This window comes from Macrosteles quadrilineatus, unplaced genomic scaffold (genome assembly GCF_028750875.1).
Source record: "Macrosteles quadrilineatus isolate MER2022 unplaced genomic scaffold, UCM_ALF_1.0 Scaffold_1__1_contigs__length_201487025, whole genome shotgun sequence".
In the NCBI taxonomy this organism is placed as follows: Eukaryota; Metazoa; Arthropoda; class Insecta; order Hemiptera; family Cicadellidae; genus Macrosteles; species Macrosteles quadrilineatus.
In genome coordinates, this window is record NW_026542594.1 from 182,891,596 (window position 1) to 182,917,245 (window position 25,650).

The 25,650-nt window shown below is 33.3% G+C and overlaps 1 protein-coding gene across 1 annotated transcript; it reads right to left on the minus strand.

Annotated features, from left to right (window-relative positions):
- Window positions 1-286: 286 nt before the first annotated feature.
- Window positions 287-25,387, minus strand: LOC128991325 (endoplasmic reticulum resident protein 44). Its single transcript, XM_054414132.1, has 7 exons — window positions 25,198-25,387; window positions 21,716-21,791; window positions 20,873-21,028; window positions 14,600-14,784; window positions 13,403-13,518; window positions 4,698-4,990; window positions 287-3,304 (listed from the first exon to the last, which is right to left on the minus strand). The coding sequence occupies exons 1-7, from the start codon at window positions 25,252-25,254 to the stop codon at window positions 2,946-2,948; spliced, it is 1,242 nt and encodes a 413-aa protein (XP_054270107.1). The 5' UTR covers window positions 25,255-25,387; the 3' UTR covers window positions 287-2,945.
- Window positions 25,388-25,650: the final 263 nt, after the last annotated feature.

A 25,650-nucleotide genomic window follows, 5' to 3' on the forward strand; every position in this document is an offset into this window, starting at 1 on the left:
GCCCATGATTTGTTTTATCGAGCCTTTTCCCTTTTCTCCCTACGAGCTCTACCACAGATTCCATCCCTTGGACTTTGGTGATGTCTCCAACATTACAACTGGTAAACCAAATGCAAAAACGTACAGTCTCCCAAATAACAGAACATGATGAGCACAGTTTTCCGCAATTTTTGTTCGAGATATGTAAATTTTATCTACACATGCATGATAGATAAAAGAGATGTTCTTGCGATCTTACTTGCACAACCAGCCTTTGGGGCCTAAAGGGTAAAATAAAAAACGTAAAAACCGTTTAAAAACTTAAATTTATTTCAATTTGACATTTTACAATCCAAGTTATACAAAAAACAAAATGTGTCTGAGATTGTGTTGGCAGACGACAAAAATGACTGATTTAAAGGCTTAAGAGTCAGCAAAGATGTCTGCTTGACCTGCTTCAACAAGGAGGAAGTAATGTAAAATATGAAGTAAACAAAGATACTATAGCTATTTGTGTAACTAGTGTGTGAAGTGGCACTTTGTTGCAGATGAGAGACATTTACACATGAGCCGCAGGCGAGTGTGGAAAGTTTCTTGAGTGCAGCAAAGGAACTTTGCACTTGTGTTACACATTATATTTTTCCTACAGTTACTATAAAGCAGTTACTATAATTGTCTACAACAAGTTTTTAGGTTAGGTTTAATCCAAGCATTAAACAAAATTGGAAATGCTACATCAGCTGATCGTAGTCGTAGTATCTTTAAGTGTTGCCAACTTATTTTCAAGCGTATACCAATTTTAAAGTAATAAAAGCACACTGTTTTGTGTTGTTTGGTTGGAATACTGGAGTGAGGAAAAAAAGAGTGTAGCAAAAGTAAGTAAAAAATGCAGCAATAAGCAGCTTTCTGTACTATATTCAGTGCAAGGAAGCCCACTTAATAATATAAGTAATAATAATGGTTTTTTCATATCTTTTCAGGTATAAAAATTACCTCCCCATGGTTCACTATGTTAAACAATTTTTGACCAATTACAATCACTGTATAGGGCAAGTACATTTTAACGGCGGATGATTCAAACTTGAAAATGTTTCTAGTTTCAACTATTTCCAAAAAATAGTAGGCTTCTTAATTCTGCATTAGTGTTTGGCTATACATTAACATTAGTCCCATTTTAAACATTTAATTTTTAACAATTTCAATACTTGGCATGGTAAAAGTTGAAAGAATATGTTAAGACATAAGGAATATTGTATATTTTAAGTTAACGATTTATATTAGGAGAGGACAATATTGTTTCCTATTTAGGTTATGTTTCAGCTTCAGCATCAAGCAAAACTTCTGCTGACTCTTAACAACTACAATCGATAACTTCAACAGACTAATTAAATACTAAAAACTCAATTCATGAAAAAAAAACAAAAAATGTAATTTTATAGGATACAGTACATTTTTATACTAGAATCAGTCTGAAATGACATTCCTGCTTCTTGAAATCCAAAATTTAACTTTACAAACTTTTGAATCCAGTATGATTATAAATTTCATATGCACCTATATCATTTAATAAAAACTACGATCGGTTAAAAAAAGAGGATACTTTTTACCCTAACGGTGGTAGTTTAGTTCATTTATAAAAAATGCAAGTTTATTACTTTTTTTAATAAAATATTTAGCTTTAAGAACAGAACACGAAATCTATTTTGGAATGCAATAATGTTATGGAGGAAATTATTATTTTGAAATTAAAAATACTTATGGAAGATTAAATTGACTTGAAGTAATAATGCAGCAATAGTAAATAGCAATAGTAATAGTTGTGAAGCAAAAAGAATTTATAAAACTGGTATGAAAACGTAAAATAAACAACTGTTTATTCCTTCAAATGTTATACTTGGAACACATTTCATATGTTTTACTATACATTTTTACAATCTTCGCTTAAAGATAGTGTTTGGATAGTTCTAATGACTAAATACGTACAAAACTACGTACAATTGAAAATTTTACATAATACTTTCAGACTATGCAACAATTTTTTTTATCTAGACAAAACTAATAAGAAAGACTAAGTTTACAGTGCAGGTGGTTTTTGGCAAAAGAGTCTCATGGCTTCAAGCTCAATACTGTGTTTCCAACAAATAAATAATTCAATTTATTTTGAGCATTTATATTTTAGGTTCAAAATATTTAAAGTGATAAAGTACTTTTACAATTTTATAAAATTCAGCAGCTAGAGACAGTTTAATAGGAAATTAGTTTACATTAAGTAGGGATGGACAGTGTGTGTTTTCTCTGGAAAGTTTTATTTTAAAACTTGTATATTTACAATATTTGATGTCATCAACACCTTTTACGAAAGGTTGAAATCTCTACTATGTTTAGGTGGTCAAATCAAGACAAGATTTTAATTTACAATGAAACAGAAAACACACAACAAAAAGCAAAACAAAAACAAAAAAACTCAAACAAACGTTAGTAAATAAACAATATAAAACTACACTTAAAATATTGATAAAATTGTTTACATCATGAATGAATGTGAAGTTGATGTTGAAATTAATTTGTATGGTTATGTAACAAACCATACAACATACATTTTGTATGGTTGTGTGTTGTTGGTTTTTATAGTATCTTTATAATCAATCGGTAATAATAATTGAATTAATCTAAAACCAATAGTAATTATTTGGAAAAATCAAACCATTTTTCAGGTTTTTGTAGGACATAATTTTTGTAAAAATAATTTTGTTAACTATATTAATTCTTCTAGCTAAAAGATTAAACCGAAAATCATTACAAAATAAAAACGCAAACTAAAAAAACCTAACCTAAAAATATACACTAACACTATTTATTACATTTATGGTACACAACCTTTCAATCACAACTATTCCGAGGGAAAACACACAGTGCACGAGGGAAATGTAGAAATTATATACAAAACGGACAGGAAAGTGATAGGGTTAAAGTTCGTCTCGGAGCAGAGTGTAGCGGTTTTTAGACGGTCCGAGCTTTTTGAAGGTGGATTCAGGAGGTGTTGTCGATGGTATCTTAGCGTCCGGTGAGCCGATTTTACCCTCCACTTGAAGTACCTCCATGGCTTCCGGCCCATAGTGAAACTCTCGGTGAAGTTTCCCAGAGTACAAGTCTTTGATGAAGTTCAACAACGCTCCAGGCGTCTCCATGTCCTTTACGTCCGGGAATAAATACATGTGTCGGAAACTGTCGATTGCGATCAACGGAAGGTCGTCTTGGGATTTGCCGAGATGGTGCAGGGGGTGAGCGAACTTCTCCCCATCAGCAGTTAAGAAGTTGATGTTTTCTGGAACGGAGATGTTGGTCGTGATCAAATTATGTTTGTAGATTCTATGACTATGTTTACAGCATGTCTATGATTTATCCGGTGTTTATATTCATTTCTAAAATTAATTGAATCGCAAAAATCTAGTACTAATAATAAATCTATTAGTAATTGTTAAGCAAAAAAAAACAAAAAAAAACTCTTGTAGCCTATTAGTTTTAAGGGTCTGACTTAGGGGAGGTACGAATGAGGCATTAGTTCAAAATTCCTCCGTGAACAGCGCTGTAGTAGAGAGTACTTTGGCAAAGGTTTACTAATCGCAAAAATAGTTCTGTTCATAAAATAAAATTATAAATGCCTCAAATTCAATTTTATTATTTTTTAATTATAAAATTAAACTATCATAACCTAACCGAACTAACCAAACTTGCTGATAATGAAATAATATAACAAAAGTTTATTAATAGAAAAAATAATTCTGTTTATTAAATAAAACTAGAAATTGCTCTACTAAATAGCAAAATTTTAAATAGCTAAATAGCTAAATTTTATAATGACTTAATAATAAAATTAAACTGTCATAACCGAACCAAACCAACCAAACTTGCTGATAATAAAAAAATCTTGGACAAAAAGTTAATGCCACGAGCGGGATTTGAACCCGGGACCTACAGTATATCAGCCCGGCACGCTAACCATTAGACCACCGAGGCCGATGACTATTGATCGTTTTGTTACGGTAATGCCGTTCCCTCAGCTAATAAGAAGCCCACAGCTGTCATCGTAGCCTCTTCTATACCTCTCCTGAGTAAATACCCTAGTTTTAAGTGATATTATTGTATTTTTATTGACGCCATTGTATTATTCTTAATGAAACTACAAAATAAAGAATGATTTGATTTGATACATATATTTTTTTTTGTTTAATGCAATACCACATACATGAATGGTTTACAGAAAGTTATATGAAACATTTAAAACTCTGCCCAACTAAACAATCAAGAGAACTTTGATAAATTATACCACTAAATCAATTGTATGTTAAGTATCACAGGTCAAAAATAACTAAATCAATCAAATGCCTCCAATACAGTAAACTCCCAATTATCGATTAGTAATCATGAGCAGCTAGAACGCGTATTGAAAGTTTATTATTATTTGTTTCACTAATTATTATAATTATTACACTAATTAGTAACGAGCCTCATGGCTTAGTAAAGTTCAACGCGAAATGGTTGTTGAGATACAACAGATGTTGACAACGAACTCTTGGCAACATTGCTGAAGTAACAGAATGCAACAACCATATAAGCCTACGCAGGAGAAAAAGTTGCCATTACTGAGAAAAACGATTACATCTCTTATTGGTACAATTTGGTACACATCACTAGAATCAGTTGACAAATGTACTTACGTTTCTCATTGGCAAGCGACTGGCAAACGTCTTTGTACCGCTTCACCACGTCCATGTCGCCGGGTTTGTGGAAGAGAATCAGGAACGGCAGTCCTTCTTCTGTCAACTCCTCTGCGTTTTCAAATGTTATTTCCCTCACGAGAGGAACACATTTCTCCGACATCCAAACATTGGTCTCGTCATAGCTAAGTAGAGAGCCGTTGAAAGTTTCGTCTCGTTCGTTGGACATTGCAACGTCCGGACGAAAGACAACGATTGGCTGCCCGGGAGGGTGCATCGCTCTGACCACTTCCCTGCAAACAAAATGGTGTTTTGAGGATAAGCGAAGAAATCCTTGAATTAAGAAATTAAAAACTATAAAATCCAAAAGTTGTAGTCGACTCTCTTGATCTGCTTTAACACGACGGCTAGAAACAAAACAGATACATTGAGATGAAAATAATTAAATCTCTGAATACCTTAGCTACATTGACACATTTCCTAAGAAATTGTAACAATCGGAAATTACATCATGCCGAAATACGATGAAATATCAGCATACAAAATTTTTTCAACAGGTTGTAACTGGACTCAGCTTCAGCTTGTAACACAGTGGCAGGCCGCTGAATAATGACCAACCGGAACCTAAACAACCCACTGCAAATGTGTCAAAAAGCACATATCAAAACTTACATGAGGAAACTAATACCAAACTTTTCTTTCCTAAGCCTATTTTTTTTTCAGAAAGAGACATATTATTTATTTTGTATACTGAATTCTAAAAATATATTTTTAGATTTGATATACCAAAGAGTGCAGACGAATAAAATTAATGAATGAATGTATGGGACCAAGGATTTGTTTCTGTGTTCAACATTCGTTTAATAAAAAGCAAAATCTAGAATGAAACAAAAAAAAATTAAGTTGTCTAAATTTGTTTAATCAACTGTGTTACTAAATAAGTAAAATGTAATTGAGATTAAATTACACTAAGAATTAACATTTATTGGGACCTTTAAATGTTTATCTTGAGTATTCTAGGTCAGTCTATATTTACCTTTATCTAGAGATAATAACTAATTAATAAAGGTATAAAACAGCCCACTGGCAAACACAAATCCAGAAATAAAATTATCAAGGTGATAAAACCAAGTTATCTTTGATTATTTTTCATCACCTAATGACTCTCGAATTTGAAGGTTTCATGTGATTCAGGTATAATACCAGAACCTGCGTACCTGAGTTTAGGTCAAAAAGCACTTAAAAAAATGACCCTCACCTCATCATGTACCTATAACATTATATAAAAAAAAAAAAATATATATATATATACAATCCATATGCATATAAAATATGTCTCCATGTAGTTTAATTTACTAGAAAACTTACACGATAAAACCTTACCGTATGAAATAAGCAGAATAGAATCATTAATAAAAATCCCAATGATACACAAATCATAAACCAAACATAAACTCACAAAATCCTATAACAAGGATAAAACCACTCTTAAAACCTTTAAAACCAGTCCCTTTGGAAAGCAAAGAACGAGCCAGTGTTTCCCAACTTTAACACTTAGTGTGAATATCAAATTTATCAATTTTTTTTTTTTTTGTCCTTAGGACGCTAGGCACGAGCCTGGGATTGTTTTTCACATTACTTCAGGCTAGACCTAGGGGTTGCGGCATTATCACTTAGATAAAATCCATTGGTGACTTGGCGGGGATCGAACCCGGGACCTCAGGGACTGAAGTCCCGCGCTCTAACCACTACGCCAGCTCGCTCCCCCATCAATAGGACTCAATGAATCGTATACTTCTGTTCCGACTAATCTTCAATTAAATTTCTTTAACACGCTTTTGTTAATAATTGAAGAATCACTGACTCAATTCTTTGTTTTTAGGGTTTAAAAGGTTTTTACATCTTTGAAATATTTTTTTAAATTATCGAACTTTGAATTTTAAAGTTGAGAAACACTATTGCAAGCTAAACTCAATGTGGGAGTTGATTCATCACCAGTGAAACAACGAACACTCCAAAGCCGGATGCAATATAGGGTGCTTTCCGTTTGCTCACCTTAATCAACCCCGTAACGTTCGTTCGGACCATTCGGACCTTAGTAATTTCCTGGAAAATCTCTCAACACATAGGTTAGCATTTGTTACAACAAGCATTAGGTGAAATACAATGCAAACCTAAAATTACTTCACAGTAAGTAGATTAGAACTAGAATGTTAGAAATATTAGATGTTAAAACTATGTATAAGTTAGACCTGTTAGATAAGCTTGTAGGTACAGTAACAGTAGACTATCAACCATCCAAGTCCCAATTATCAAATCAATGGCTTAGCCAAGCTACTTATCGGGATGATTAGAAATAACTCAAATTATAATAACTTAGGCAGCAGCAGTTTCTTACGTTGGAATTCAACACTGGTCTTTGGTAAACTTCCTCTCGTTCGGATATGTTTAGTTCGGCCACCTGACTAACTGCCACACACACATACAACATTCCTTAACCATGTAAATACAGGTTTATCACTGTTTAATATGTACTAATATAATTTTTATAAGACTTCTTCTTCCGTTTAGTAGAGTAGATTATTTTTTTTTACACATCTACGTTAGCGTAGCACTATACAATCAAGCTATACTACGGATAATCTGATAAAAAGATAGGGCATTTGCCAGGAATTATTAAGGACTGTAATTATTAAGGAATTATTAAGGACCCCTTAATAATATGCTACGGATAAAATGATACATTTTCCAACGCTTAATTGACAGATCTGCACCTACAACGTAATTATTTACAAGACAGTAAATTCTTACAGTGTAAATAAATATGAAGCAAGACATCTTAGTTTAATCTGAACATATTGATTTCAAACATATCCATATACGAAGTGTTAACTTTTAATTGTTCAGACTTATGCAAATTTACACAAAGATCTGGCCCTAACACAACAAAAGCCAACAGAGGTATTAAGGTCCCAAGTTATCAACAATGTTCTTCATTCTACTAATTCAATTTTTTTTAATATATGAGGTTAGTTTATTTTCCACAATGGTTATTTTAAATGTTAGCAAATAAACAAAAATGTTCAATAAAAGTTAATAAACCAGAAAAATAAATGATTGCGTTTACTGTGAGGATATTAACCTGCATGTCACTCAGCCGTATTAGATTGCGAACCACTCATTTTCAGCCTCGACTACTATTGATAAAATCACAACAAAGCTGTCACTATTTGAGTGATGTATGATGAGTTTTTAGTTTTATTCTCATACAACCATATTGGAAGCTTTGATTTTGTATTGAAATATACCATAAACTTGTTAATTCCCGTGTTTAAGATTAAGTACAGGCACCCTAGATGTGCCTTTTGGGTTCCCGAGAGATTTTGTGTTGTTTATGTCCAAGTTCTAGAGTTTCTTAATGAAATGATTTGTTTAGATAAACAGCTGATAATTGAAGCTCACGTTGATATTTTAACAGCAAATAAAAAAAAAAAATCCAATTGCTTAAACAATTTTTGAAAAGCTCTCAAATTAAATAATATTTAAATCTAGGTAAGAAAAGCTAAATTTGCAGACACTATTTTACAAACTTTGTTAAATGTATTCAGGGCTTGTTGACCGTCTTAGGGGGTTTGCAGTTGATTGGATAACCTGAACTAAAGGGTGTTGTAGAAAACAGATAATATCCTCACAAATAGCTTTAAACGTTTTGTACAGCTAGTGGACCAAAATCTGTTTCACTAAAATGGACACATCACTAAAAAAATCACATGCACAAAAAGACTTTACACAGTTAAAAATAAAAATATTTAAAAAATTAGATGAGTAAAAATTGGTTGACAACCTTGACAATACACAACCTAGTTTCAATTTGTTTCAAAACACACAAGATAAACTACAAAAGAACAAAACAATATTCTTACACATCTAATCTTTAAACTAAACCTGAAAATAAAATCTAAGGTCAAAGTTGCAACGAAATGCAAAAAAAATCAATACCTCAGTTTAAAAGGTTGCTCGTTTTAAAATATTATCGAATCGGCTGAATTGAATAATCAAATATATTGTTCAGATCTAATTTATACATCGCTCACGTACATTAAATCTCTTACAGTCCATTTGAATAACCTACAAATTTCACAGCACCTAACCTAACCTAACTCAGAGCTCATCGCGAAGTATCGTATATCTATGACGGGACGGCTGCAGTTTTACAAAAACTGATTCTGGCAATTCCGACGTCGGTTGCGGGTTGTTATGTTTGAACTCAAAAGTCTTCTTCTTTGTTGGTGGTGACGTAGGCGATGTTGGATATGTCGGTTCAGTTGAAGGCGTTGGCTGCGGTTGAGGCGGTGTTTCTTCTTTCACGGTTTCTTCCACAGAAATTATGAATGCTTCGTTCTCTTCGTCAGGACCAAAGTGGTATTCTCTGTGGAGTTTTCCAGAATAGAGATCTTCGATAAATCGTTCCAGTGCGTCCGGGTTATCCAGTTCGGTGATGTTCGGAAACAGATACATGTGACGGAAGCTGTCGATCGCGATGACAGGAAGATCGTCTTGGGTTTTGCCCAGGTGAGCTAGGGGGTGGGAGAATAAATCTCCATCACCATAGAGAAAGTTAACTCGGTCTGAAATTGAAAATGTAATTGGCTTTATTTGAGGAAATGGACGTTGTAGTGATTTTTTATTCAAAAGAAACTCTTTAAACAATAAGACAGTCACAAAAGGTACAGATTTTTTTCAAATAATTAACCAATTTATTACAACTGTGTTCTTTAAATAATTAATTGATATGAAACCGTAATTTCTGTTCCTGATTAGTAAGAGCTATTTGTTCCAGAAATAAAGTAGTACAGGTAATTTTACTTTAAAAGAGAATAATATTTAATTGGGCCATGTTTACATTCAAAGAACCTTGTACTTTAAGAACAACCCTAATTTTACCAAAATTACATTTTTTTCGAGAAATAACACTCTTGCAGCTTGGGATCAATTTAACGTTATATTTATTTGATTTATGCACTAAATTATTTGATTCCCTGTTTTTATATTAATTTTTTATTGCTTCTGTTTTCTTGTCTAGCAAAAACCAAATAAGCTGTCACAATTTATTATTGTCAATCTTAGATTTTGTTCTAAACACTTTTTTAAAGCCAATGTCTACAAGGTACCAAACAATATCAGATAGGTATATCCATGAAGAATTACTGTAATTAAAGGTTTTTTATTAGAGCTTCTATTGTACAGTAAGAAAAAAAACTTCAGAGGAAACATAAAATTTCTGAATAAAAAAGTCATTAAAAATAATTTTTGTTCATACAGTTTTAACACTCAAATCCTTTTGAAAGTTAAAATATTGAAAATGATTTATTTACTCTCTAAAATCAGTTTTATAGTTAGTAATTTTTTTAAACATGTACAAGATGTGGCTATCAATATAAAATTAAATGAACATTTAAGTTAAGTTGAGCCTGAATTTATAGGCTCGAAGCTAAGTTTAATTCATAATCACGATTAGTTTTGCAAACTGAGCATATAAAATTACCCACTACTTAATTCACACCATGGTACTGTACTTGAAATATAGGGTGTACGAGTGTTGATTTGAAGATGTTGCATTCGATTTGTTCAGTCTCCCAACCGAGTATTTGCAAGAGACTATTATAGTTGAAATAGTGCAACATTTTGGCAAGCTCTATTTGATTTTATAGCTCCATTGTACTTAACTAAATTTAGGATCAGTTGCACTGCATTCTGGAACTTTTTAATTGATCAACATTTCAACTGCAATAGATTGATTAAACTTCCGCACGTGCAAAATTTACTTTTAAAAAACCTGTGCATGATAAGTGAGAGGGTATGAAAAAAACAAAGCCTGGAATGTGATAACAGTAGGAATTCAACTATTCGAATGTCCAATTAATTGAACAGATTTTGAGTAAAATAACAATTATGTGCCATTATGAGACTTTGGCAATGTGAGCGCTAAAATAAATACCCCCGCCGCAGCAAACCTGCAGACTAAGCGAATTTCCATTAGCATGATAGGATTTACACTAAAATGCCTCCTTAAAAATATCATATTTATTCCCTATTTAAATAGAATTAGTTAAACAAGTACTTAGGTTTGCTGCAACAGGGAGGGTAAAAAGGTGGTTTTTTTATGTTAATAGGTTAGTAAGAAATTAATGTATTTTCCAAATTCGATCAAAATATGTTCATAAACAAGCAAATTACAACAGTTTACTTTTTCTCCATAAGAATAACATGGGGATTTTACAATTACAGTTTTTTGTAATTTTCTCCGTAACCATTAGGCGCACAATAACGCTTTAATATACTAAATTATTGGTTTTTTATGCTCTACAAAATGGTGTTAAAAGAAATTGTAAAATTTTGTGTTTTTAGGGTCAAAAATGGGAAAAACCTATTTTTACCCCATAAAACCCCCCATAAACCCCCGTTCCCATAGTCCGATCATGCTGGTTCGCGAACTCGTTCGAATAAATGTAGGTTTACATGTTTGTACCAAATTTCATCAAAATTGGATGATTTTTGCTCGAGTTATCGTGCTAACGGACATATATATATATATAAATATATATATATATGAATTTGAACGGATGGTGTTTTTGGCCTCTATGGACCTCAAAACGAAAAAATAAATCGGTCCCGGGTCCAGGTCTTACCATGAGTACTACGGTAATAGCTTATTCCCTATATGGGAAATTCGCTAAAAGCACGGCAATTTGGGGGGGAGTGATGGATACCCCATTTCTGCTCATTGTAAGTTACTACTGCTCTATCACCAAGATTAGCTGTGTTTGTATAAATTTCACAGATTAATTTTTACATTTTCAATACATTTACAGTACCTATGTCTGTAAAGAGGTTTAATTTCATGGTTTTAGTTTTTGTTTGATTCCCAAGGAATAATCTACGGTAACATTTCAATTTCTGTGTATGCCAATTGGCTCAACCACCAATTAATTGTCCTTGGAGCCTAGACGATCTAATTTGTAAAATAATTTAAAAACTATAAAGCAAATTTTGGATCTCACAGTTTACTAGACATTTAAATTACAATGACTTTGGTGTTTGAAAAAACATTTGGATATGAAAAAAAAACCCCGGCATTGTACGACATTTACGCAACTACTTGTACACCCCTCAAAGCCGTGAATACTAACTTCTCTCCGCCTTGATCAGCTGACAAGCGTTCTTGTATCTCCGTATCGTCTCTTCATCCCCTCCCTTGTGGAACAGAATCATCAGCGGCAGACCTTCCTCCGTGATGTCTTCGGCATTCTCAAAGTTGATCTCTCGCACGAGGGGTGTGCACATTTTACTCCCCCAAAGAAACAATTCCAAAAAATGTGTATGGTTTCCCTTGTAGTTTTCCTTTTCTTCATTAGTAGCGTCGTCCGGGTAAAAGGTAATTTTGTGACTGGCGCCTACTTCCTCGAGCTCACTTTTTACTAAATCACTAAAAAGATTATTACAGAGGTTACTAAATTAATTCTAGTTACCAAGTTGATCCATTGTGTTAGGGAAAGAAAAAACAACAAATTTACACACATTTGAGATTCAGCTAGGCCTAAAAAAACAATTTAAATATGTTAGTTTTTTGCATTTAAGTAATTTTTACCCAAATGCTAAGTTGTAACATAACCTGAAACATTATAGTCTACAATAGGCCTATTCAAAAGGAACAAACATATCACAAAAAGCACTGTCACTTTTTGCTTAAGAGTGAAGACCTAAATCAAATATGACGTATAGATTAGTATGTGCTTAGTAATTGCCACACTCAACACAAACAATGTGCACTTCACATTAACTGCAGGATTATTTTTAAAGTTAAAACTTGTAACTTGTTATGTAAAATAATTAAAATATCCAATACTTCGATAACGAACTTACCTTTATACACCAAACATGAATATCACTTTTGAAGATTTTTCTACCTTTTAAACTAAATTGTCTTACTGTTGGGCACATTTTTAGTTATTAATCAATTAAAAAACTAAATGCAACCAATGTAAATAATTTTCATTTACAGCAAATATTATCACATTTGACAATTGATGTTTTCAAGGTATTTGTCTATTTATTTTATTTTTTTAAGTGGTTGGCAGCCTCTTTTAACCTTGCATTTGCCCATCTACATAGACTAACTGCCCGTGCGTGGATCTTATACAGCAAAGCAAGGAGTGAGCCAGTACAGTACAAAGGTGATTTGTACTGATAAAATGTTCTCTGCAGTAACTAGGATCTGAACCCACAACATCGCTGCCTTAGGCCCGTAGTCCGTGACGCTACCGACTGAGCCACCAACTCACCTCAAAGACTTAAGTCTTAAGTTTTAAGACTTAAGGCTTAATAGTTATTTCCATGAATAACTGTAAGTAAATAATGAGAATCCCTTAGATTTTTTAAGAACCCCCAGTTAAGGCATCCTAATAAATATGTTCAGCAAACTAGTAATTTCCTAAAATAATTAGAGGTAATAACATGTTACCTATGAAAATAAAGTGTCACTTTTACATTAAATGAGCGAGAATACCTAGCTACAAATTTGTATTCTTTCAAGAATACAAATTTCTACCACACGCAATATACTTTGACTCTTTTGGCGACCAAATCTTAGAGCAATACTCTTAAGTTATTAGTAATTAGATGCACAATGATTGTGAAATATTTACCCAAACCCGACGTGGAACTGGCAGTCGTCCTTGAGGTTTGTAGCGACTCTTCTGAAAGTTGTGTATTCAGGAACGTCCTTTCTGTCAAAGAATCCGATGATGATCCTTTTCTTAGACTGAAAACCACAAATTCGTTACAATGGTGATTCTAATCAAATGTATTCAAATTAAAATGAAGCCCAGTATCTGAGTTAATACGCTAAAATCTTAAGTTTTTTTTTTCAATTTTAACAATCAGCGTATAAAACAGCTCAGCCCTTCCTTCACTACTATTGCCCCTAGACTTTGTCGTAGACACCACTTAATTGTGCCATTGAATGTTTCCTGTGTACCTTATATCCCTGTGAATACGTGAAAAAATTGTCCTTCAAAATAAATCTCCCATGACATTATTTCTCAATGTTCACCACCGAATAGGTCCTACTTTTAGGTAAAATTTTTCAACCATAAATTCCTAGGCAGTACCATTATTTTGTGAGTGCACCAAAATAGTTTCATATTGTGATGTGACCCATCTTATTTTTTATTAAACATACTTTCGGGGTGTTTTAGTAACAAGAAAAAGGTATTTAACCAAGAAAATATTTGTATAGCTTGAGTTAGCTTAACAAACTATGAACACAACTTTATGCCGGAATATCAATATTAAAAAATGTTACCTGCTAATTGCTAAGTTACTTAAAATTAAAAAAAGAGTGAATTTGTTTATTTGGTTTAAATCTGTATATATTTTTCATGACAAAAACAGATTATAAGCAACTCATATTTTTTTTAGACATTTTTTTATAATGAACAATATTTTATCTAATCTAGATTTTCGGGTGTTCACTGCGTCGTTGAATGAGTACAGTAACTCAGCCTCTAATGTTTAGGGTAGCTATTCATCTTCGGGGGAAACTACTGATCAACCCCTATTTTTCAACTATTTTTCAACTAGTATATTTCAACTGATATTCAATGTAGTTGTATATATGTAGTTGTACCTGAAAATGGATAGCTGCTACGCATCCGAAACAATGGCCTCTAGTCTTACTCATTCAACGATTTGGTCATCACCCAAAGACTAAAATTTGATAATCCGCTTTGACCATAGAAGCCTATCATCTAGATGAATACTTCTTATAGTCTCGTAAAAACAATTTCAATCCTTTCCCCATAAAACGAAATCGCATACTCAAGCCAGCTCAGGGTACTCACGTCCAAGTTCTTGAGTTCGGCAAGGTCGGAGAATTCTCTGATGGGATCCTCAAGTTGTTTCTTGATGAACTCCGTGAACGCTGCGACACTACGTTGCCCTCGGTACTCTCGCTTGGCCGGTTGTCCGTTACGTATCACCTTCAGCGTCGGGTACTTTGTGATGTGGAATCTCTGCGCGACCTCAGCTGGAACAAAAAAAATGTTTTACATTTCAACACTTTTATCATGTTAAGAACAGCTGACTGTTTAACTGCTAGAAATTATAACAGAGAAAGAGGGGTGACTCCATGTGATGTTGCCACAAGAAAAAAGTCATGAGTACATGTTTGTTGTTTTATGTTAGGTTAGTTTTATGTGTCAAGTTTGGATTGGTTAATTGCGTTGTGACAAGTGTTTGACAAGTGAGTTGATTAAGTATTGACAATGTTGTGCATTAAATAAAAAGTAAGAAGCATATTGATGACAAGAATATTGACTATAAATGTCGGTAAGGAAGCATATTGTATTAAAAAAGGATTCTATAAGGATCCGAACCCACGACATCGCTGCCTTGGGCCCGAAGTCCGTGACGCTACCGACTGAGCCACTAACTCATTTTGTTCTATCATACTAATTTATTATGAGTTTAATTACTTTAAATTATATCATCATTTTACCAAACTACCGCCAGTTTAGATGTTACCAAAATGAATAAATTGGATTTGTTCTCAATATTCAAGGTTATGAAGGCCTACATTTATTTATAGGCTAGGTGAATTATAAACAAAAAAATAGGCAGTAAAAAGTTCAAACTTTCAATTATTCATATTATTTGTTACTAAACTTGTCACCATAGACCTACTACGATGGAGACTACGACCTTTTTATTTGCCGAACCACTAATAGTTGATCAGTTTCTAGATAAAGACATTAGTTTCTCAGAAGTAAATCGAGCTATCCAGGCATCAAAAGTAAATAAAGCCGCTGGTTTCGACCGCATACCGTATGAGTTTTTTAAATTTGGACCAATGAGGCTAACAGATATTTTAGTTCAATTATTTAACAAAATTTTACATACAGGAGAGGTTCCAGAAAGTTCTAAGAAGTCAATTGTATATCCACTACATAAAAAAGGGGATATTGGAGAGGTGTCTAATTATGGAAATATTGTAAAACTTGTACTTAGATCATGTAAATAAAGCATTGTTTCATTCATTCATTCATTCATTCATAGACCTACTACTGGTGAGTGGGTTAATCTAAAGGCAGTGAAGAAATGTACAGAAGGCCTACAAGTAACATGTACAAGCCTGTGATAAGATAGTATAGGTGCAAGGTGGCTATGGCTAACACACCATCCCTAGATTAGAACAACATAACATTAACACTAAGCCACTGTGGTTCTCGGTAAAACATCATACACGTAGATTCAATTTTTCTAACACCAATATAAAATGCCCCCTGGCAGCTAACCTGCAAACTACGCATATTTCCTACCTGGTTAGATTTTCACTAAAATACTTCCACAACATGTCAGATTTAAAATAATTAGGCTTAACAACTACTTAGGTATACTGCTACAGGGAGGGTAGTAAAGTTTGTTTTAAAAAATATTAAAAGCTGAATATGAAGTAAATTAATGTGATCAAAATATAGGCCTACACACAAACAAGCAAAATACTAAAGTTAACTTATTTTCCTCAGTAAAATAATAAAGTATATAACTTCAAAATTTGGTTTTTTTTTTAATTTTCTTCATAACCACTAAACACACAACAAAGCTTTGGCATATTCAATTATTTATCTTTTTTATTACCAACATGTAACCAAGGAAAAAATAAATCGCAAAATTGTATCTTTTGAGGGACAAGGGTTCCCTGACGAGGTTGGTTCGCGAACTAGTTCGCGGAAACTGAAGTGTTTGTACCAAATTCCTTAAAAATCTAAAGATTTTTCCTTGAATTTTCATGCTAACGGGCACACACACACACAAATATATTTTTATGAATTTTGCCAGATGGTGTTTTTGGCCTCTCCATCAAAACAAAAAATTAAATCAATCCCGGGTCCATGCCTCATTTTTATCATAACTCTTAAAATAGTTAGCAAATAATTTTTAGACTATTTAAAGGATCCCTAAAAAGTTACCCTAAAAAGTTAAGGAAGGGAAATGCAATTCTAGGGAATGTTTTGATACAAATTACTGTCAAAACTTTGTAAATACTTTTGAATTGCAAAACGTGTAAAAAATCTATTAGCGAATTTCCCTATAGGGAAGTAGCTATTACCGTAGGTCTCATGGTAAGACCTAAGCCCGGGACCGATTTACTTTTTCATTTTGATGTCCCCAGAGGCCAAAAACACCATTCGTTCAAATTTTTATATATCTATATATATATATATATATATATATATATATATATATATATATATATATGTGTCCATCCGCACGATAACTTGAGTAATTTTTGTCCGATTTTGATAAAATTTGGTTTGAAGGTGTAAGGCAGGATAAACTTGAATGAGTTCGCGAACCAGCATGATCGGACTATGGGAACTGGGGTTTATAGGGGGTTTTATGGGGTAAAAATAGGTTTTTCCCATTTTTGACCCTAAAAACACAAAATTTCACAATTTCTTTTTAAACCATTTTGTAGAGCTTAAAAAAACAAATAATTTAGTATATTGAAGCGTTATTATGCGCCTAATTGTTACGGAGAAAATTCAAAAAAATTGTAATTTTAAAATTCCCATGTTCTTATGGAGAATAAGTCAACTGTTGTAGTTTGCTTGTTTATGAACATATTTTGATAAAATTTGGAAAATACATTAATTTCTTACTAAACCATAGTACCTTTTAATATTTTACATAAAAAAAACAAACTTTTTTACCCTCCCTGTTGCAGCAAACCTAAGTACTTATGGAGAATAAGTCAACTGTTGTAGTTTGCTTGTTTATGAACATATTTTGATAAAATTTGGAAAATACATTAATTTCTTACTAAACCATAGTACCTTTTAATATTTTACATAAAAAAAACAAACTTTTTTACCCTCCCTGTTGCAGCAAACCTAAGTACTCATTAAACTAATTCTGTTTAAATAGGGAATAAATGTGATATTTTTAAGGAGACAATTTAGTTTAAATCTAATCAGGCAGATGGAAATTCGCTAAGTCTGCAGGTTTGCTGCGGCGGGGGTATTTTTCTTAAGTCACTGTCCAATTCTAAAAATATTTGACTGGATAGTTGGTCAGAGTTTTAAAATGAGAATACCTTTAGATTTTTATGTCGGCCTTAGTCACTAACAAGACTAAAAGATCCCGCCACTCATCCTTCACTCACATTTGGGTTAAAATAGGCACATAGTGGCGTCCCCATCTTAAATAATTGATAATAATTGTTTAGTGGTGTGGCAAAAGCAAAAACGATTTTCAAAGTTTGTATATAGTCTGTGTCAGGTGGAAAACACCTGCAGAGCTGTCGTATGATAATCAAACACTTCATTCATCTCTTTCACCTGTGGAGTGAAAAATTTTACTCGGAAATTTCATATCATTTTTATTTGACTAATTTTTCCTACATTTATTCAGTCCAGCTATGAAAACTGCTGTAAAAAAATTGATATAATTACAATTTTTTTGTATAGTTACTAATTATAACTATTAGTTATATAAATTTAAAGATCACACTAAAAATCAAAATTGTAATTAATTATCAAACAATCCTTTGTAATAATATTATAAATACACTAGAAAGCATCACATTCTGAATATTAAAAAAAACTGTATGATGATACAATTGATACGCCTACACTTTTTTCAGGTAAATTATTTTATACAAGTAGACCTATATCTTGACTTCCCCGACTACTTTTACTCCATTCCATACTGAAACCTTAAAATTGTCTGGGTCGCCGAGTGGTCGCTGGTTCAAATCCAAGCGAGATTGTTTTTAGACCCAAATGCCATTTGTCATTGGGCTATGAATTAATGATGCTATCTAACAAAAAGGTCGACGTTAGGTAATAACAAGTAACAAGACAGTACAAGGTAGTAACAGGACCAAAGTTTTGAACCCAATTTTTTTTTTTAGTAAAAAATGCCACTGGCGTAAAAACACACAAAAAAATAAACCATCCAATCAGCAATGCTCAAGATGTTTTAAACTTGAACGTACAAAATTTCAAATTCAGTACAATGTTTTAGTAACCTAAAAGTACATTGAAAACAACTGAAACAGTAAGCAAAACCAAAACATCGTTACCGGTATGTAAAGGATCAACAAATTCAAGGCCAATGGCCGAGCTAGAGCTGCAGACATTAACCTTATTGTTCCGCCTACTCGTTATCTTTCTGCAGTGATAAGAGAGTGGTAATTTACACTCTGTTGATAAAATATAAATGGATGGTATATTGTACCGAATTATCATTAAAAATGTAGCTCCCACTGTACATTGTGGTAACAACTACAAACCTACAAAATTTATAAAAGTCAGTATGTAAGCAAGCGAAATGTCAATAAAAGTCAACTCAGCTAAGCCTAACTTTTTATACAGATTGATAATAGTCTATTTCAGAGTTGTAAGTAACATTGAAGCAGGAAAATTTACTGTACAGTAGATACCATTGATGATAAATTTATTCCATACAAACTTGAAAAATGTGGAAATTTTTTTATGGCAGGATTATACTTTTTATTAAATTTGCTAATAACAAATATTAACAGGCCTATTTTTGAACATAACATCAACATTAAACATTACTTGTCTTTGAAATTGTCTCTTCTGTATGTTCTTTGGCCTACCTACACTCTTTAAGGCTATTTTAAATGTGACACAGTCTATTACATGCATTATGTTTAACAACAATAAAAGATTCTATTCTAAGGTACACTAGCTGTTATCCTCATTTTTGTACAATTCTAAATCCTTAATCAATCTGCAAAACAGTTAATGAAATATTTAAAATAGGCTATTTTTCTGATAATTCCAACCTGATTGAGGTAGGTACTTATCACTTCTTTAGTCTTTATGATTTGAAATCTTTTAAAAGTTTATTTTAAAAGAGTATTAAATTATTATTTCACCTTGGAATCTATATAATTATCACGCCAACACAAAATTTTTCGGTTGAACCCCTCCGCCATTTCTTAACCGATTTAATCCATTGACGTCTCGTTGGAAAGAGCGTGTCGCGTAAATTTGCAAACTGACCCCAGTGGATTTTAAATTTACCATGTTATCCTATTTAAACTGCAATTTAAAGAAATGCGTCCTACAAAACTTAAATCATTGAAAGAACCCATTTGCTAATTATGGAAACATAAAAAGTAATAGAACGCCACCAAATAGAAGAAATGGAGATATTTTTTTAATAATTTATTATCATTATTAGCCTATATAATGAAGAACATCTACAAGATTCAGATTCAACGAGGAACAAACGATGAGCGAGGATGTTAGCCGAAGTGCTAAAATTTTTAGTAGGAAACATGGACCTAACTTTTTGATCATTGCAGAGGAAAGCTTTCTAAGGCCAAATAAATCTGGTACGTCAATGACATTAATCTATGTTTCCATAAAAGTCAAGTGATTTTAGAATAATAGCCTATGAAAATAATCAAGAAACCAATACCAATTTATTATTGAAGGCATTTAATTATTATTCATATATATCTAAGAAAACAAAACCCAACTGAACAACATCAGGTCTTTAACCCTGCATTTTCTCGGGTAAATATTATTAACGTTATTGCAACTTAACAAAAATACGCCAATTGAACAAATAAAATTGTGACAAACAACAGGAAGTCCTTAAGGTGATGAAAAAAGTTATTATCTTTATTAAAGAATGACTGAAATTTGTAAACTTACTGCTGGCAACAAGGGTAGTACCATGCATAGGTTTATTTAAAAGGAAGATGAACATGGATAACCTTATGCGGCTAAGTCAGGAAATGTTTGTAGAAAACATAAAAAGCAGTACCAGGTTATGAAATATGATAAAATATTTGTACAGGAAATGATGATTACTGTTATATACATCGTGAGTATCTCCATGAGTTACACACCGGTAATCTTTGAATTGACTCTTTTAAACTCATTGTAAATATTATGACAGTTATTCGTTTTGAAATAACTTCTGAAATACTCTGCAATTGCTTTCGAATTTGAGCAACATGTACACTAGTTAAGTTTTAAACTCTATTAAAATGTGCAATTTTTGTTAGTCCCCTCGTAATTTATTTATTAGTCTCTTCAACTACTATACGTTCTGTAGCCCATAAAACTTACTCTGTTGATCGCAGTCTACCTTGCCCATGACGACCTGGCCAGCTACGGGGAACTCCTGCGCAACTTTATCAGCTGCATCGTCAAATATTGGAGCCAACAAACTACTGAATCGACACCAGTCTGCGTAGAAATTGATGAAAACTAACTCATTTGAAGCTGGAACAAATATATTAATTCAAGTAAGTAATTAATCTTACAAAATTAATAAACTAATTTTTTAGACCATTAACTGTTATTATTCGGTGCCGTAGCCTAACAAGTTTAAAATAAGGCTACCTTTGTTGCAATAAACTGTAGTCAACAAATTTTGCTATAGGCCTAATGTCTCCTTAAAAACATCAGATTTATTTTCTTTTTAAAACAGCATTAAGTTTAACAAGTAGGCCTACTTAGGTTTCCTGCTAAAGGGAAAAGGTAGACCTCCTATTATGTGTTTTCAGTTAAATAAAACCAAGTAGCCTAACAAATATTAATTTGCAAAAATAGATAAAAATTAACATGTAAAAGACAGGTTTTTAATTAATTTTTTTTTTATCTCTCTGTAGACTACAACCATTTAGCACACGACATGGCCGTGCATTTATTTGATGTTAACATAATATAGGTAGCCTATGTGTGTTTGTGTGTAAAAAGTTGTATTTTTTGGGTATTCACAACAACAATGTGTTCAAATAATTTTACCAAAGACAACAAGAGGCTTGAAAATGAAAAATTGTTTTGAAACTAGTTGCCCGAGACTAAATTACGATTGAAAACGTAAGTTATGTAAATCTATATTGTCATAAATCAATCCTGGTGGCTATGCTGAATAAATGAATCTATATAAAAGTAATTTACTCATACCTAAAATTGAGTCTATTGAAGCAGTAGTCAATGATACTGCGCCACTGTTTGTAGGGTTGTTACATAAATATGACACCTAGAACAGAAAAACAGGCATTTAAATTAGGCCTACGACTGTAATACAAATGTCAAACATAGCAATATACACCCGCCGCAGCAAACCTGCAGACTAAGCGAATTTCCATTTGCCTGACTGGATTTTTACTACTGTCTCCTTTAAAATGTCAGATTTATTCCCTAAATTTTAAATATTTTTTTTGTCCTAGGACGTTAGGCATGCACCTGGAATTGTTTTCCACCAACACTTCAGGCTAGACCTAAGGGTTGCGGCAATATCACTTAGATAAAATCCATCGGAGATTTGAACCCTGGACATTACTTTAATACTTTTCATTGGAATGTCGACCATATAAAGTACTGTAGGTATTTTAAGCCAAGTATGAATGGAGATGAGTGTAGGATGAGTGCCGATCTTGTAGTCTTCTTAGTGACTAAGGCCAACATATATTCCTTAGACACAGCTGTTAATTAATAGCCCACAGCTAATGGGAACTAAGGGACCTACAGTTTATAGTGGAATCTGAACTGCATTTTTGCCTAGGTATTAACAATTGGTCTAATTATCAGGATATTTTTTTGTCCTAGGACGCTAGGCACGAGCCTGGGATTGTTTTTCACATTACTTCAGGTTAGACCTAGGGGTTGCGGCATTATAACTTCGATAAAATCCATTGGTGACTTGGCGGGGATCGAACCCGGGACCTCAGGGACTGAAGTCCCACGCTCTAACCACTACGCCAGCTCGCTCCCCAATTATCAGGATAGTACTGCGGATAGTCGTAGTACTCACTAGTGCGGACGTGAATTCACACCAGGGAGCACCGCATCCACGTTGCATGCCTATAAATATCCATAATTTGTGACCTCCTAGTAGCTGGATTACAGGACGACGCCACCGTCCCAGTCACCCGGGACCTCGGGGACCAAAGTCCCACGCTCTAACCACTAGACCAGCTCGCTTTCCCAGCATATTTGTTTAACGGGCACTTAGGTTTGCTGCTACTGGGAAGGTAATAAAGTGTTATTTAAGTGAAATGTTAATAGTTTAGTAAGTTATAAAATAAATAAATTTTTATAACAAACAAAACTACAACATTTTACTTATGGGCTACATTTTCAATAAGAACAATGTGGGAAATTTAAATTTACAGTTTTATTGGAATTTTGTCCTTTTAGTCTGGATTGAATATTTTAAAATTACTATATTAAGAAGCACACTAGTTGTGCTATAACAACCAGTGTATTTAACCCCCGGAGGTATTCTACTTTTGTTTAAATCTTTTAGGTTAAGCTAGAAGTAAGATTCATAAATACAACTTCTTGTTAAACAAGTCTTTAGAGGACCCAATATACCAATAAAAATAGGTAGGCCTACCGTAGAAAGCACAGAAAAAGAATTCCTGACAAGAGATGAAATTCACAAATATCCACCTTCCCCATCAGCTTCCACTAAATTTGAGTATGAAGATGGTTTAATTTTAAGCCATGGAAAAAATAGTTATACCTACAGGGTGGGGCAGAGTGGACTCCCTAGTTTCAATCAGTCGCTGAAGAGCGTGCGCGCGAGTTAGCGGAGTGGGAGAGGTTTCATGTGGTAGGGGGAAAGACGCCATTGTTAGTAGTCACCATGCCATAAACTGGCGAGCATCGTGGTTTTGTAGTCAAAACGTTCTTTAAAAATAAGGATAGTGTGGTGGTGACCCAGCGTGCATTTCGTAGACGGTTTGGTTTGAATTGTCATGATAGTGTTCCCGATGCTAAAACCTTAGGGAAATGGATTACAAGTGTACGGGCGACCGAATCTGCAACTGAGGTTTACAAAGTTCGACCAAGGACCTTGGAAGCCCTTAAGGAAGCAATTGTTGATGTTATCACTGGAATAATGCCAGATATGCTGCGTAGAGTTTTTGAAAACTTCATTGAACGGCTGAATATGTGCATCGCTCGTCAAGGTCTTCAACTGGACGATATCATTTTATAACTTAATGAAAAATAAATGGCATTGTATTTAGATTTCAGAAATAAAAAGCTTTTGTAATAATCTTGTATGGTTTTTATACAGTTAACCGATCAAATCAGGGAGTCCACTCTGCCCCACCCTGTATTTTAAACGATTGAATAAATTAAGTCACATGTTTTTTTTAATTTGGTCTGATTCTCCAACCAATTTCTCCACACTTAAAAGAGTCACAGAACTAACGACAAAAACAAAGTTTTACTATTGATCTCCAATCACATGTGACAATAATAGGCCTAAAATGAGAAGGTGAATGTCCTAGACCACAATGTTCAGTTTTTACTTCACTCCGCTTAACAACACAGATTTTCAATCAAACACAAGGTGATAACTTAGTAGTGGTACATGTTGCTCAAATTCGAGCAGTTGCAAAGTGTTACAGGAGTTTTTTCATGTTATTTAAGTTATTTCACACATTATTTTGGTTGCTGTAGTAGCGTCAATTATTTTTACCTGAAAGAATACAGAGTTTTTTAAAGGTCTGGTGTTGTTTAGGTGGTTTATTGTTTCCTTTAACTGTGAATAATAACTGAATCCTTCAATGAAAGTTTAGTAAACATTTCTTGGATGTAGTCATACATAGGCTATTCTTCTAAAATCACTTTAAACATTTACTTTAGGCCTACTTTTCGGCACCTGTGTGGCACCTTAATCAGGCTGTCTTAATAAGATAACGGACGTACCGGTACACCACTGCACTGACCAAACAATCTGGACTCAAACTCTGCTGGGTTAGCGTCTTCTGTTTTAATAAGTGATCAGTTCCCATAAATGTCTCGTATTAGTGTTTGTGTCAAGTTTAAATGTCCTATTTATTATGTTCGTGTTAACCAATGTGACACTCTTCATATGAAGAATGAAACCTCTCCTTGTAGCCTGATGATGGTAACACACAGGTGCCGAAACTAGTTGTGCTTACAACCACATTTGGATTGCCTAATGGCAGGTATTTGAACCTTTTTTTAATCAAAATTCAGTTACACAGAAAAGCATTAATGCTAGTCCAAATCAATTCTGTCACCTGGGCCAACCATCAGTTAACTTAATTAACAATCGCTTGAACAACACTGATGCCTCAAACACATTGGTTATTCTTATTCATGATCATCCCGATCTCAAATTAGGCTAAAGAGAAGGAGGGGCAGGGATTAAGTTAGACCTAGGTCTACATCACTACCAATGCATACAGAAATGAAGGTTAGGAATGGTACCTACAGTTAGTTACAGTTAAGAGTAGGTGGGATGCTTTAATCTATAATAAAAATATAAAATAGAGCAATAAACATAATTAAGATAAAAACATAATTTAAAAAGTAAACTCGGATTTATCTGATTTGCTTTTAATTGACTAAAACCACTAAAATTGTAGCCATAAGAAGAAATTCAATAATGTACGAATACTCACAAATATATGAAGTAAAATTGTAAACCTAAAACTTTTTACTTCGCGCACAATGTCCATTTTGAACGAAGAACGCACCACCTAATGTTTATATTCTAAGCACTTAAATACATTAGTATATGTTAATCTAAAAAATTGCCAACACTACTAAGTTTACCGCATACAGACAGACAATATCGGTTCGGTATTCGGTATTTTCAGAACATTTTCCTATTAGCTTAGTTTCTTATTCCTCTCTCTCAGTTGACAAATGCTGAATGTCCACATAAACAGTTTTGTTCTTAGACATGCTTTAAGCAAAAATCTCATCATTACGCCTTTCTCCACAATATCATTACTATATAGAATAACTGACTCCCACCGCTCCCACGCACATACTCATACACATAAGAATTGACGATTCCCCTGTCTACAAGGACGACGGGCAAGACACTGATTTTAAAATGGTAAATGACA

Excerpts from the sequence above, each read along its gene's own strand:
- LOC128991325 (XM_054414132.1), bottom strand. The coding sequence starts at position 25,254 with ATGGACATTGTGCGCGAAGTAAAAAGTTTTAGGTTTACAATTTTACTT. Across the intron at positions 14,785-20,872 it reads GGTAGACTGCGATCAACAGA|CTGAGGTCGCGCAGAGATTC; the intron begins GTAAGTTTTATG and ends TTTTTGTTCCAG. Across the intron at positions 13,519-14,599 it reads CCGAACTCAAGAACTTGGAC|TCTAAGAAAAGGATCATCAT; the intron begins GTGAGTACCCTG and ends TGTGGTTTTCAG.